The sequence below is a fragment of the Molothrus aeneus genome, chromosome 1 (assembly GCF_037042795.1).
Source record: "Molothrus aeneus isolate 106 chromosome 1, BPBGC_Maene_1.0, whole genome shotgun sequence".
Lineage (NCBI taxonomy): Eukaryota > Metazoa > Chordata > Aves > Passeriformes > Icteridae > Molothrus > Molothrus aeneus.
In genome coordinates, this window is record NC_089646.1 from 23,881,742 (window position 1) to 23,894,885 (window position 13,144).

Consider the following 13,144-nt stretch of genomic DNA (forward strand, 5'->3'; position numbering starts at 1 on the left):
GGCCCTGCGCGCCCGCTCCGCCCGGGCACGGGCCCGCCTACCCGGAGCGGGCGCGGGGGTCAATGCTCCCGTCACCCCCGGGGCAGTGGTACAACCCACTGCCGGCCAATGCGGGCGCGGCATTTCTCCGATGCCCGCCTCTGATTGGCTCCTTGGCTGCGGACCGCGGCTCCTCCTCCCCGCCGCACGGAGCGAGCCAATGGGGGTTGTGCGTCGCGGGGGGCGATGGGAAGATGGCGGCCGGCAGCAGCGGTGGCCCGGGCGCTCCGTGCCGGCACCACGCGCAGCTGGGAGCCTGCGAGTCGCGCGCCAAGTACCGCGAAGGGTGGCGGCCGCGCGCCGTGAAGGTGCTGTGTCTGTGTGTGTCTGTCTTTGTGTGTCTGTCTGTGTGTGTCTGTCTCTGTCTCTGTCTCTGTCTGTGTCTGTTTCTGTGTCTGTGTGGGAGGGCGGTGTCGGGCGGAGCCGCTGCGGGTGAGGGGCTGGGGGGCGGCCGGGCCTACGCTGCGATCCCCGGGAGAGAGAGAGAGGGGCCCTGGGCTTCGTCTGCTGCGCGGCAGGAGCTTCTCGTTACTGCAGCGGAACTGCGAGCTTGGGGTATGTCTGTGTGCGCTCAGTGTGCAACGAGCTGTAGCGGCACCTTAAAGGGCTGGTGAGAAAGGAAGCGCTTAGTTTGGAAAAGACCTTTAAGATCATGAAGTCCAACCCGCATCTGTTTCCAGCCTCTCGTCAGGGAGTTGCAGAGAGCGATAAGGACTCCCTGAACCACCTGTTTTCCAAGGTGAGCCTTCGCAGCTCGCTGAGGGTGTTCCTCATCAGACCTGTGACCCTCCACCAGCTCTGCTGCCCTTCTCTGGACGTGCTCCGGCACCTCCGTGTCTTGGAGAGAGGCCCTGAGCTGAACCCAGCATTTGAGGTGTGGTCTCACCAGAGCCGGAACAATGGTTACTCTGTGCCCACGCACATAAGGCACATCTCTTTCACTACCACCACCTTCCTGTAGAATGTCAAACTCTCCGTACTTCATGAAGTCTCAAAGTCTTCATAAAGTTCTTTTATTCTTCCAAGTGTACACAGTGGGCCAGAGGACAGAGAGCCTTGTGCATCTACAGAGCTCTGGTCAGCACAGGCATCTACCCATCACTGGGCACTGGAGGATACATGCAGGAGAAACAGTATGGATGTCCCAAGTGTGGAAAAAACCTTATTTGAATCTTTTCTTCCCGGACGAGAAAGAGGTAGAAGGACAAACCTTCCAAAAAAAACAACAAAAAACTGCACAGTGAAAGAATCAGGTTTCTTCAATCCCTTGTTCCCAAAAGAATGTAGGTGGGAGTGTGCTGCTGCCACAAGAAAACTTATATGACCTGCCTGTGGAGACTTTTTTATAGCAGAAGTTTGAGAGCTGATTTCCCAAGCAGTTTCCGCTTTGTCCAGAATATGTTTTTTTAAGAAATATATGTAACTTGTGCAGTCTAAATGTTTGTGGCTTGGGTTGTTTTGTTTTTTTTTTTAACAAACTCAGAATAAATTTCCTTTGATCTCAGGGATAAGCTGTCTGGCTGCCTAATGTACATAGTGTGAGCCATTAGAGTCTGTTATGTGACAGTCACTACACAAAGCAGAAGAGAATGGTTGGTCTGGTTTTTAATCTGCTGGAAGAAGACCTTGTTTCTCTCAGCATCTAGATTGTATCTGTGTCATAAAAATGTATGCTGTTGGATCACCATGGCAAGGAGACAGCTCTGCACACACAGGATTTGCCCCAGGGAATTGTAATTGTTTTTTAACTCCCTGTGTGGAAAAAAGCAGTTTTCCTCATCTGCATGACTTCTTTGCCAGTGAAGAAGACCAATTTTTCAGGGTTTTTTTCTGTATTTTGGCAGTACCTCCTATGAACTGGTTACTAGTACATCTTGCATGGAAGTTGGCCAGAGACATAAGAGATTTTACTCAGCAATTGGCATTAGTACTCTTACCTTGTGCAGAAAAGCCAAGTCTCATCTGTGTTTTACTATGCATGAGAGGCACGAGTTCAGCTCTTGCTCAGTGATGAAGAGGTCCCAAATAACCATGCATTTTACTGTTCTGCAAAACAGAGTACATAGGGGTTTTCAGCATCCTGAGAGGATTTGGAGAAAAACAGAAAACATGGAGAAAATGTGTGCCTTTTGCAATAAAGCAAGAATGGGAATGTTTTTGAATAGTCTTTGTTTTTGTTTTTTTCAGGTTTACACTATCAACTTGGAATCTCGCTATATACTGATACAAGGAGTTCCTGCATTAGGTGTTATGAAGGAATTAGTGGAACAATTTGCATTATATGGTGCCATTGAGGAATATCATGCTCTAGATGAATATCCAGCAGAGCAGTTTACTGAAGTGTACCTTATAAAATTCAAAAAACTGCAATGTGCAAGGTATTGGACAGGGCAATATATGCCTCTTGCTGTCTTAATCTTTTACACCTTCTGTACTTGGCAACGTGTTACGTTTCTAGAGAGTTGGAGTAAAATCCTCAGTTTTGTTGACAGACTTTAATTCCCTTCAGGGTGGCCAAGAAAAAAATGGATGAACGAAGTTTCTTTGGTAGTTTGCTGCACGTGTGCTATGCTCCAGAATTTGAAACAGTCCAAGAAACTCGAGAGAAGTTGCAGGATAGAAGAAAGTATATAGCAAAAGCAACAAATCAAAGAGGTTTGTGGTTAAATTTCCTATAGAATCCTGACTGAATTTCCTGTACAATTTTAATGTTCTTCAGGACTGGGTGGGGTTTTGGCTAAAGTGCTCGTTAAAGAAAACACTTTTTACCTACGTCTTTTAAAGCTGCTATAGTGTGTTGATAGTGGCCAGATGCCAGGCACCCACCAAAGCTGCTCACTCATTGCCCTCCACAAACTGGACAGAGGAGAGAAAATTTAACAAATGGTTCATGGGTTGAGATAAGGTCCAGGATAGCGATCGCTCATCAAATACCATCAAGGCAAAACAGGCTCTACTTGGAGACATAAAGTGAATTTATTACTAACAAAATCAGAGCAGGATAATGAGAAGTAAAATAAGCCTTTATAAACACCTTCCTCCCTTCTCAGCTCTACCCCCTACCCCAGCAGTGCAAGGGGACAGGGAATGGGCTTTGTGGTCAGTTCATGATCCATGGCTTCTCCTGCTGCCCAGGGAGAGGAGTCATTCCCCTGCTGCACCGTGGGGTGGCACAGGAGACAGTTCTCTGTGAACCTCTCCAATGTGAGCTCATCTCACGAGCAGCAGCTCCCTCTGACTGCTGCAGTGTGAGTCCATCCCATGGGGAACAGCCCTCCCCAGGCTGCTGCAGTGTGAGTCCATCCCATGGGGAACAGCCCTCCCCAGGCTGCTGCAGTGTGAGTCCATCCCATGGGGAACAGTCCATCCCATGGGGAACAGCCCTCCCCAGGCTGCTGCAGTGTGAGTCCATCCCATGGGGAACAGCCCTCCCCAGGCTGCTGCAGTGTGGGTCCATCCCATGGGGAACAGTCCTCCCCAGGCTGCTGCAGTGTGAGTCCATCCCATGGGGAACAGTCCTCCCCAGGCTGCTGCAGTGTGAGTCCATCCCATGGGGAACAGCCCTCCCCAGGCTGCTGCAGTGTGAGTCCATCCCATGGGGAACAGTCCATCCCATGGGGAACAGCCCTCCCCAGGCTGCTGCAGTGTGGGTCCATCCCATGGGGAACAGTCCATCCCATGGGGAACAGCCCTCCCCAGGCTGCTGCAGTGTGGGTCACTCCTCCACGGGGTGCAGTCCTTCAAGGACAGGCTGCTCCAGCCTGGGAGCAGGCCCCTCTCCAGGAGTCTCCCACAGGATCACAGCCTCCTCCCAGGCATCCACGTGCTCCGGGCTGGGGCTCCTGCAGGGGCTGTGGTGGATCCCTGCATCCCCATGGCCTCCATGGGCTGCAGGGGCACAGCTGCTGCCCCCTGCCTGCCCCACGGCCTGAGGGGAATCTCGGCCCCGCGCCTGGAGCAGCTCCTGCCCCTCCTGCGCTGCCCTCGGTGTCTGCAGGGCTGCTCCTCTCACGGTCTCGCTCTGCTCTTCTCTGGCCATAGTTACAAATGTGCAACCACTCCTTGTTTATTTTCTTCCTTAAATCTGTTAGCACAGAGGTGTTGCCACCATTTCTAATTGGCCTGGCCTTGCCCAGCAGCACATCCATCTTTGGAGTCACCAGGGATTGGCTCTGCCAGACGTGGTGAAAGAGCCTGGCAGCTTCTCAAAAAAGCCAACCCTGTAGCCCCCCCACTACAAAAAAACAGGCCATGCAAACCCAATACAGATGCATTTTAAGTATGTTTACAGGGAGACATCTCTCAGAATGTAGAGAACTATATCCTTTTCAAAGTAATTTTTTGGCTTTGATTAAGACTAAAATAATGAAATTATTAAGCTTTAACAATTAAGTATTTCCTTAACTTTTTGTTTTCTTTCAAAATGTTACCAGAAATTTAAAGCACTGGGAGGAAATTTGACATTTCACCCTTGTTCCAGCCTCCTCAGGCATGCCAAAGGACAGTTTTGGAAGGAATATGACTATACCAAAACCTTCAAAAAAATTTCTCCAGCCCACATCTTTGCACTGGGAGAATGTTAAGAATGGACTGTGTTTAGAAAGGCTCCTGTACCACAGAGTTCCCAGTCAGCGCTGAAGGCTGGGCAAGCTGAGGAATAAGCAAATTGCTGAGCACAAGCTTCTCCTTTCTTGTGCTCACATACTTGGGTATCATTATTCATTGTCTGAGGATTTCTAAAGGGAGTAAACCCACTGATTTTTAACATCAAAACATCTGGGTTTTTTTAATGTTATAAACCAGCAAGGCACTAGACTGGGAAACTGATTTGAAAGTTGAATTTGTTATATTTGAAGCTTAAAAATAATCACAGAAGGGTAGTTGGGAATCAAATATCACTGGTATTGTTTCTGCATTTATATCAAAAGTTTTGTTCTTGGGTATTAGAACTAATAATTACATGAAATAGTGAAGGTGCTTCTTTTTTGTTGTTTTAAAGATTGCTTTATGTTAAAGAAAGTAGAAGGCCCTAAGAAGACAGCCTCAAATAACTCTGAGCATGACTGTCCATGGAGTACATCAGGATCAAGTATAGCCAGTAACTGGGATCCATCCTGCTTTACAAGTTCTCCTGGGGTATCCCACAACACAGCATATCCAGCTGGGAATCAGAATCAGAGCCTGTTAACACCTCCACACTATGATAACAATTGTGCTGAAATTTCTGGGTACTTTGGTCAAAACACATCTTTAACTCCAAGTGTACATCCAGGAGTGTGCACTCCACCAGCTTCCTTAATGCAGCACAGAAAGGTTCCAGCTTGCAATGGAATTGACAGGTTTATGCCTCGTACAACTCACCTACAAGAACGTAAGAGGAAGAGAGAAGAAGGTAACAAGTTTTCCCTCATTAGAACAAGTGAGGACAATACTGAAGTTGTTATTGGTCCACAACTACCAGAAATACCTAAAGTGGATATGGATGATGAGTCTTTAAATACTTCAGCTACATTAATTCGAAATAAACTGAAAGAGGTATGGGTTCTTAAAGTTCTGATAATTCAAACATAGGTGCTTGTTATACGTAAAAATAGTGACTATTTGATAGCTTTATTCAGCATTTACTCATTATCTGCCACTTAAAGCTAGTGCTCTTACTATTTAACTTCTCCACAATCTAGAATATTGCAGGCAATTCTACTCCAGACCTCTTACACTACACTTGAGAAAGTGCAAATGTCAGTGCATGTTCTTATGTGATTTTTCGTAAACCACTTTTTTTCCCACATGTGAAAGCATGGTAATTTTGCAGGTAGTCCTGCTCACTCCAGTGTGCTACTTGTATCTGGTTTCTGAAAGGAAAAGAATGGAAGTCAGAGTTCAGTGTAATTTTGCTCCAACATTTCTTATGCCATTAAAAGCTGTACAGAATCATTAATTCCATGCTGAGAAGCACATGTTATGTATCATTTTATGGAGAATATTAATCAATTAGCAGGTCAGACATTCCTGATACAACATTTCATTAAGATATGAAAAAGCTCCCTTGACTGACTAGATTGATTTGCAAGTACATATCTTATAAATTAGTACCCTTTATATTAAATACCTTCCTAAAATACATGTCAAAATGCAGGTTTCTGCTTTTCCTTTGTTTCCTGAAATACCTGAGTTTATAAAGCACATTAAAACTTGCTTAAAAACACCTGTTAGGAAGAAGGGAGATGACATATGTAATACTGTATCACTGACTATCTGAAATCAGTTTGTGTAGTTAAATACAAAAATGGTAGTGCTGAATCTTCTAAGTTTCACCTCTCTTGTGTTTAATGCTGCCTTTGGTGTTACTTTCTTCCTCTAGTCAGCAGGAAATTCAATACAAGTGTGATGATAGTAATAAATGGCTCCCAATACTCAAATCTTGGAGATATGGCCTTACTCTAAAATGAGCATAAAAAAAGTAATGGTTACAGGTTACTAAATTTTTTTCCCCCTCCAATTTAGGTAGCAGATTCTGTTTCAACATCTGTGGAAAAGCCAGAGAGCAGCTCAGCCAAACCAGTTGTAAAGCAGAGAAGAAGAATATAGATACTGCTGGCAGCATCTTCCAACAGTCCTTTTGTAAAGAATATAGTTTAAAATATGTATTTTTTTTATTTAAAAAATAAAACTTTCTTTATACTGTGTTTCCTAGTGATTCCCTGTTTAAAATGGTGTCATTTTGTTACTTGGAATGAAGAAACCAATATACTGTATTATTGTTGCAGTGTTGTCCTGCGTACCTCATATTGTAACATATTTTATAATATGAACAGAATATATGAATATAACAGAAGAACTCTATTTAGGTACAGTAACAGAAGTAAATTCATTTATTCAACAGCTTTAACAGCAAAGGAATACAGAAGCTTAGGAGCAAAGGTAGAGTTACAGAAGTAAATTCATTTATTCAACAGCTTTAACAGCAAAGGAATACTGAAGCTTAGGAGCAACTTGAAATATGACTGTTTTTACTATATGACGAAGAAATGGTGAAGACCACGACCCCTTTTAATAGTATTCAGCAGTGGAGCTACAATTTGGAGTTACTATTTAGGAGTTTCCCGGAAAATTTTCTGCTCAAATGCCATACTGCTCTGTTAAAAAAAAACAAAAACAAAACCTGCAAGTTAATTTTCAGTTAACTAAAGGATTTCTATTTAGTCAGAAAAGGTCCTGAACTGAAAGGTATGAACTGAAATGCGTATGCAGTGAAGACTGTCTCTTGCTTTTTAGCTTAGAAAAGGTAAATCCATAGCGTTAATGGTGTCATCACTAGCAGACCAGCCAGAATTCAAAGTTGTAGCTGGAGGAGAAATGAAAATTTTAACGGCTCAGCAGTAGGGGTGTGTCACCAAGGAATGATCTGGCATGGAGGGCAAGAAGGCCCAGCTGCAGAGTGGAATAAACTGGATGAAAACAGGAATGCTAGAGCCTGGGATGACAATGTACAGGACTGAAATTTCCCTTAGTGATGAGATTAATATCTGCAGTATTGTGTTGCAACAACCCTGGAGTAGGAGTGCTTAGGGGCCACCTTTGGATAGCAGAACTGGCACTGAGAGGATGAGCCCAAAATTGGCCTAAGATACTGTGACATTCACAGGATTGGTGCAAGTGTCTGTAAGGAATTGGCTTGTGCAGTTTTTTTGAACCCAAGTGTAATGTACCTTTATGTCTGGCAAACATGGTCCAAAGGCTTCTAAGAGAAGATTTTCATCTCTAACTGCTTTTTCAAAGTCCGTAAAAGAAAGTTTGCCATCATGATCATAGTCCTGCAAAAGGAAGGGAACACTTCAGTAAAGGATTATTACTTGTAGTTTTGTTTAACAGATGTTTAAAGAACATGGATTCTATTTTTAGTTAGATTTGCGAATTGGGGGTTATCAGTTTAAGCTCAGAAAAGATGAGAGTGACTTGCCTCTACTTAAGGCAAAAAGGGTGGGATTGAAAAATTGAAAAGATGGGCTTAAATAAAAGGAGTTGGGATGCAAGCCCTGGTTTGAAGTGAAAATTTTTGACCACCACCATGGAAGGGGAGAGTATATATCTCGATTTGATTAAAATATTGACAGACAGTCTCCGGCTGCTCTGATATTCTAGATTAAGCACTGTAAGACAAGCCTTACATTAATAACCTTGAGTTTAGTATTCTAATAGAATACATACAAACAAATTGGATAAAGACATTTCATGATCAGTTGATAAAACACAAATGTACTTAAAAATGAAGTTTCTGCAGATGCCTGTACTGATGGAATAAATGCAGCTTACACTTTTGAGTTTTCCACTTCTGACTGGGCTTTTGCTTTGACTGGGCATGCACAGATGTATATGCACATAAACACATGCCAGTTTATACATAAACTTTATAGTACATTCATGTACTAAATTAATGATTTCATATGAGAATACTGGGCTGGGATTTGTTAGACCTGGATTATATTTCTGGCTTTTCTCAGGAGACTTGAAGAATCCTACTTTAAACACGATATCTTATTTTGTTACCTCATAGAAAGGTTTTAAGTTTCAGTTAGTGAATGTTTGAAAGACTTCAAGTATCACAATAAGTAAGTACTTGCCATTTTCTTCAGTGCTATCTCTACCAAGTCCTTAACTCCCTCATCAGGCTCTTCATCTGCTGGTTGTATGAGAAGGCTGTGTTTCAGCATTTGAAACATTTCCTCTTTCGAAATGTATCCATCACCATTCAGGTCATAAATGGCAAAACAGTCTTTTGAAATACAAATAAATTTCAAGTTGATTACAAACTACAAACACATAGCATTCAAGCTGTTACCTACAGACAAAAAATGTGAACTGTACATTATCAACTGAGCCAAATTTATCATATATATGCTGAAACACTCCTGGCAAACACTTGTGACAGCACTGCATCACTATGCACTAGTATCTTCTGTGGTGCTTACAGCAGGAATGCCTATTTTACTGTTTGTGGTTTACTGACACACTGAATTACAACCTGGGTACACATCCTAATGGTGTGACACCCCTGACCACTTTCCAGATGAATTTATATAATGCTGTAGGATTGCTAATGCTGCAACCTAGGAGCTATGGAAACAACATGGTGTCATTCTCCTTTTTCTATTGTTTTTTTTTTTCACCCCACATGCCCTATTTCTTCCCCTGCTGCTTAAAATTCTAGAGTTCTTGCTATTTTTTCTCCTCTATCTTTCTCATTACTGTGGAGGCTCTCATTACCATCTTGCAGTTTTTCCATCTGTGCTTCCAACCTGAAGAACTGCTGGAGCTAATGCAACTGCTACTGTGTCCCCACTATGCCAGTAAATCAATGTTGGTACTGGTCTTGTTTGGCTCGAGACTATTAATTAGCCAAAACCACACTAGAGATTCATCTGCTTCTTTCTAATTTTGTTTGTGAATACAAAAACATGTATTTTGTTGAAAATGTATGCTGTAGAATAAACTTCAGTTTAAATGCAAGATTTTGTAAGCAACAAAAAAGGTGGTGGCTGTGGTAACAGCAGTTTACACAGAAAAAAACTTTCAGAGAAGCCATTTCAGAACTCAGTTTCATTGCATTAAACGATACAGAAGAAAAATTTTCCATTACCAAATACTTTGTAAGAGTAACTACTAAATTATAACAAAAGCAATGTGTTATTTGTTATGAATTCAATCATTACTACTAAATATTAGTATACAGATCAATCTTACATTTCATCTTCTCTTCCAGTGTCCCTCGAAGTAACACTGCTAAGCCTTCCACCCATTCCTCCACAGTGATGCAGCCAGTGTTGTCTCTATCAAAAGTGCTGAACACTAGGAAGTGTATCAGACACATTTCAAATTTATATGGTAGGGAAGCACAAAAAAGCAATGTTTTCTTAAATTCAGTGAAATTACAAATTATCTTTCTTCTTAAGATGATTGTCTTTCACCAAGGTAAGATTACCATTCTCGACTCTAAGATGTAACAATGAAAGGGATTCTGCCCCTCAGTTTACTGATCTTCCTCTCCAGAATCCTGCCTGGTAAGATTTGGTCTGATCTGTTGCCTTCCTGACTTAAACAACTACAGGAAGTATGCTTCCATGCAGATGTAAAGCAAATAATCTGATATCCCTCAAAATAAGGGATAATTCTGCATACAGATTAAGATTTAAATTACTAGGTTTTGTCTCGGGAAATCTTGGACAAAGTAAACCTAGAAACAATATATATTAAATCTACAAAGAAAAATAACCTCTTTTCTGTCATGTAACAAAATATTTTTTTTTCCCTTCCCTAAGCAACTTTCAATCTCACAGCTTCATTATTCATATAGCCTGTAATATAGTAATTCAAAACCAAGGATTTCAAAGCATCCACTAGCATTTGTAATAATTTGTATTTTAGAATATTAATTAGTAACTTGGCTGAAGGAACATCTCTCCATGCAGAGCCAAGCATTTTTGACTTAGAAGACAATAGGTTTGCTTTTGCAAACTGAAATCAGCTCCTTTGCATGTAAGCATTAAAATAATTTTTAAGAATATATAAGGTAATGCGAGGTATCTTCCAAGACACACTTACCATGCTGCATAAAATTGCAACAAGTTTTTATTTTATGGCATGTAAGTAGCTCTCCTGCTAGAGACATGGAGAAAGTTGAACCAAGGGCTGGCTCTTGGCAGCCCAAGACTGAAGGAAGGGCAGACTCATGCCTGCTCTGCATACTCCTCTAGACACCTCTCCATCAGAGATCATTCCTTCAACTTTCACAGTGACTCCAAATATGTCCCTTGTTACCAATCTGTCCAATCACTGTATCTTCAAGGGGTTATCTGGCTCATTACTCTCACCTCCTTGTACTATCTGCCCAGGCCCTTCAATGCTGTTCATAGAGCCTCCATTCCCAGAGTTACCCGCTGTTATCACAATGCCTTCCTGGGACTTCCAGGTCTGAGCTAGAGCTGTCGCCCAGCAGCGACCGCAGCTCCCACTGGGACCACCGGAGAAAAGAGGAAAGTGACACTGCCCTCCTCCGTCACGACCCTACAGAGACTGCGACAGAAACAGCCACAGGGCAGCACAACAGCCTCTGGCTGCTCTGCCTCGAACTAGAGCGTGAGCTCTCCTGACCTAAGGGGAAACTGTAACGCACAAAGAAAGAAAAGATGCCATTTTCCCAACAGCTCCTTTGCTGTCCTGGGACAAGACGGCGCTGTTTGGTACGGACACACTCGTCGGGTCGGCAGCGCCATCCCAACCCCTTGCCCTGCGCTCAGAGCTGCGTGCCCGCCTCACCTCGGTCCAGCACCACGTCATCCGTCATGCCAAAGGCGTTGTACAGCGTGTCTCGGAACACGGTACGGTCGAAGCCGACCCCAGCAAACTGGCTGCTGGCCTTGGCCACCAGCGTGTCGAAGAGCTTGATCAGACATTCCACTTCGCTTTTGGTAACTGCCCGGTCCAAACACAAGCAAACACAGGTTGTAAGTTAAGCTGGTAAAACACGAGGCAGGCACAGAACACGCCAGGGCCGTGACACCAATAGCACCCCTCGGCCCCAACCGCTGTTCCTAAGGGGGCGCCGGGAAAACGCCTCCCATGGGAGGCGAACAGGACGACGCAGGACGAGCACGGGAAGAACGGGGGGCGGCCGGGCGGCTCCTGCAGCCCGGGGAGACTCACAGTGCTTGGCGGATCGGGTCAGCGAGTCCACCAGGAGCTTTCTCCCCTTCCTGCTCATGGCGGCCCGGAGCCGCTCCCGCCGCCGCTGCCCTGGCAACGCGGGGGGGCGGCCGCGGCCTGGCGGTGCCGCTGGGCCGCACGGGCGGGTCGGACATAAACACACGCAGAGGCACAACAGAGATCGAGTGCTAACACGCATTCAAAAAAACCACAGTCGTAAAAAATAAAAGAACTGCATTTCAAATTTCTAAAAATATTTGTAGGGAAAAACAGCTAAAAGTTATAAATACAATAGTGCTTGTTCATCTTCTGTCAGAAGGCGAAAATATATTAAACCACTCTAAATGCGACATTGCTCGTTTTCTACTTTGTCCCTCTGCTGAAACTTGGAACGTGGGTGTAGATGCCACCCCAAACCCCCATCACTGTCTCACAACCTCGGTGTGGGCACATGGGGAAAGCTGAAAGGCTGAGACCATCCTCCACCTTTCCTTCAGGAAAAAGGGCATGCAAGACCCAACTCATCGTATTTGTTAATGTATTGCAAACTGAAGCAGTTCCCTTTCAGTACTAAAGCAGCTTTGTTGGGAACTGACAAAGCCCATAAGCCCCTTAAGCGGCTACACCCCTTCCCGAGCATGACAGCAGCACTCCAAGCCTACAGCTGAGCAGAACAGATAGTTACAGTCACACAAAATTACATACCAGCTTAGGTATTTGGAAGACTGGGTCTCATTTCCATTTTTATTTCTTTCTGTGGCAGGTGGTTGTGTAAAAGTCAAAAAAGGTATCACACAGGACAGAGCATTTATGCTATGGTTCATTACAGGTTCTTTTACCAAAACTGCAACACCACAACTTAAAACAACCCCAACAAAACTAAACACAAACCCCAAATCAAACCCCTCTGTTCACTGCATATCACCTTTATTTTAACCTCACTGACAAGAGTGTTTAGAATTGGTAACATCAAGCCCAAGAGTATAAAATAGTTGATGAAAATATTACTATTGTTTAGATGCACATTGCTGCAACTCAATGGTTGTATTCTCCCAAGAACTTGAAGACAATTTCTCTGTACAATGGCAATATGAAATCACCTTTCTCCCACAGGTTTTAGTTATGGTTTGCAGACTAATAATGTCTTGAAAGTCCTGAAATTCTTGGCAACACAACATTTGAAACATCATATGCAATAGAGGTAAGTTCTAAGTTAGCACCTGTGCAATGGAAAAAAGGGATAGATCAAAAATACAATCTATATTTGACTACCTGGGATGGATGGGCATTTGTTAAAGGCTAACAGAAGGCCCAGCAATCAGTATTTCAATGGAAGATGTAGTGAGAATTTCATGTAAACTAAAATCAAATGGTTGCTCATGTTTTCTTGTGGGCACATTTAATT

General features: G+C 43.6%; 2 protein-coding genes across 2 annotated transcripts; one reads left to right on the forward strand and one right to left on the reverse strand.

Annotated features, from left to right (window-relative positions):
• The first annotated feature begins 233 nt into the window (after window positions 1–233).
• RBM48 (RNA binding motif protein 48) lies at window positions 234–6,736 on the forward strand. Its single transcript, XM_066553360.1, has 5 exons — window positions 234–347; window positions 2,227–2,417; window positions 2,549–2,694; window positions 5,039–5,574; window positions 6,544–6,736. The coding sequence occupies exons 1-5, from the start codon at window positions 234–236 to the stop codon at window positions 6,625–6,627; spliced, it is 1,071 nt and encodes a 356-aa protein (XP_066409457.1). The 3' UTR covers window positions 6,628–6,736.
• Window positions 6,737–6,882: 146 nt separating this feature from the next.
• On the reverse strand, window positions 6,883–11,868 carry CLXN (calaxin). The gene is made up of 6 exons (XM_066553372.1): window positions 11,740–11,868; window positions 11,353–11,508; window positions 9,781–9,885; window positions 8,661–8,812; window positions 7,749–7,853; window positions 6,883–7,175 (listed from the first exon to the last, which is right to left on the reverse strand). The coding sequence occupies exons 1-6, from the start codon at window positions 11,795–11,797 to the stop codon at window positions 7,128–7,130; spliced, it is 624 nt and encodes a 207-aa protein (XP_066409469.1). The 5' UTR covers window positions 11,798–11,868; the 3' UTR covers window positions 6,883–7,127.
• Between the last annotated feature and the right edge of the window lie 1,276 nt (window positions 11,869–13,144).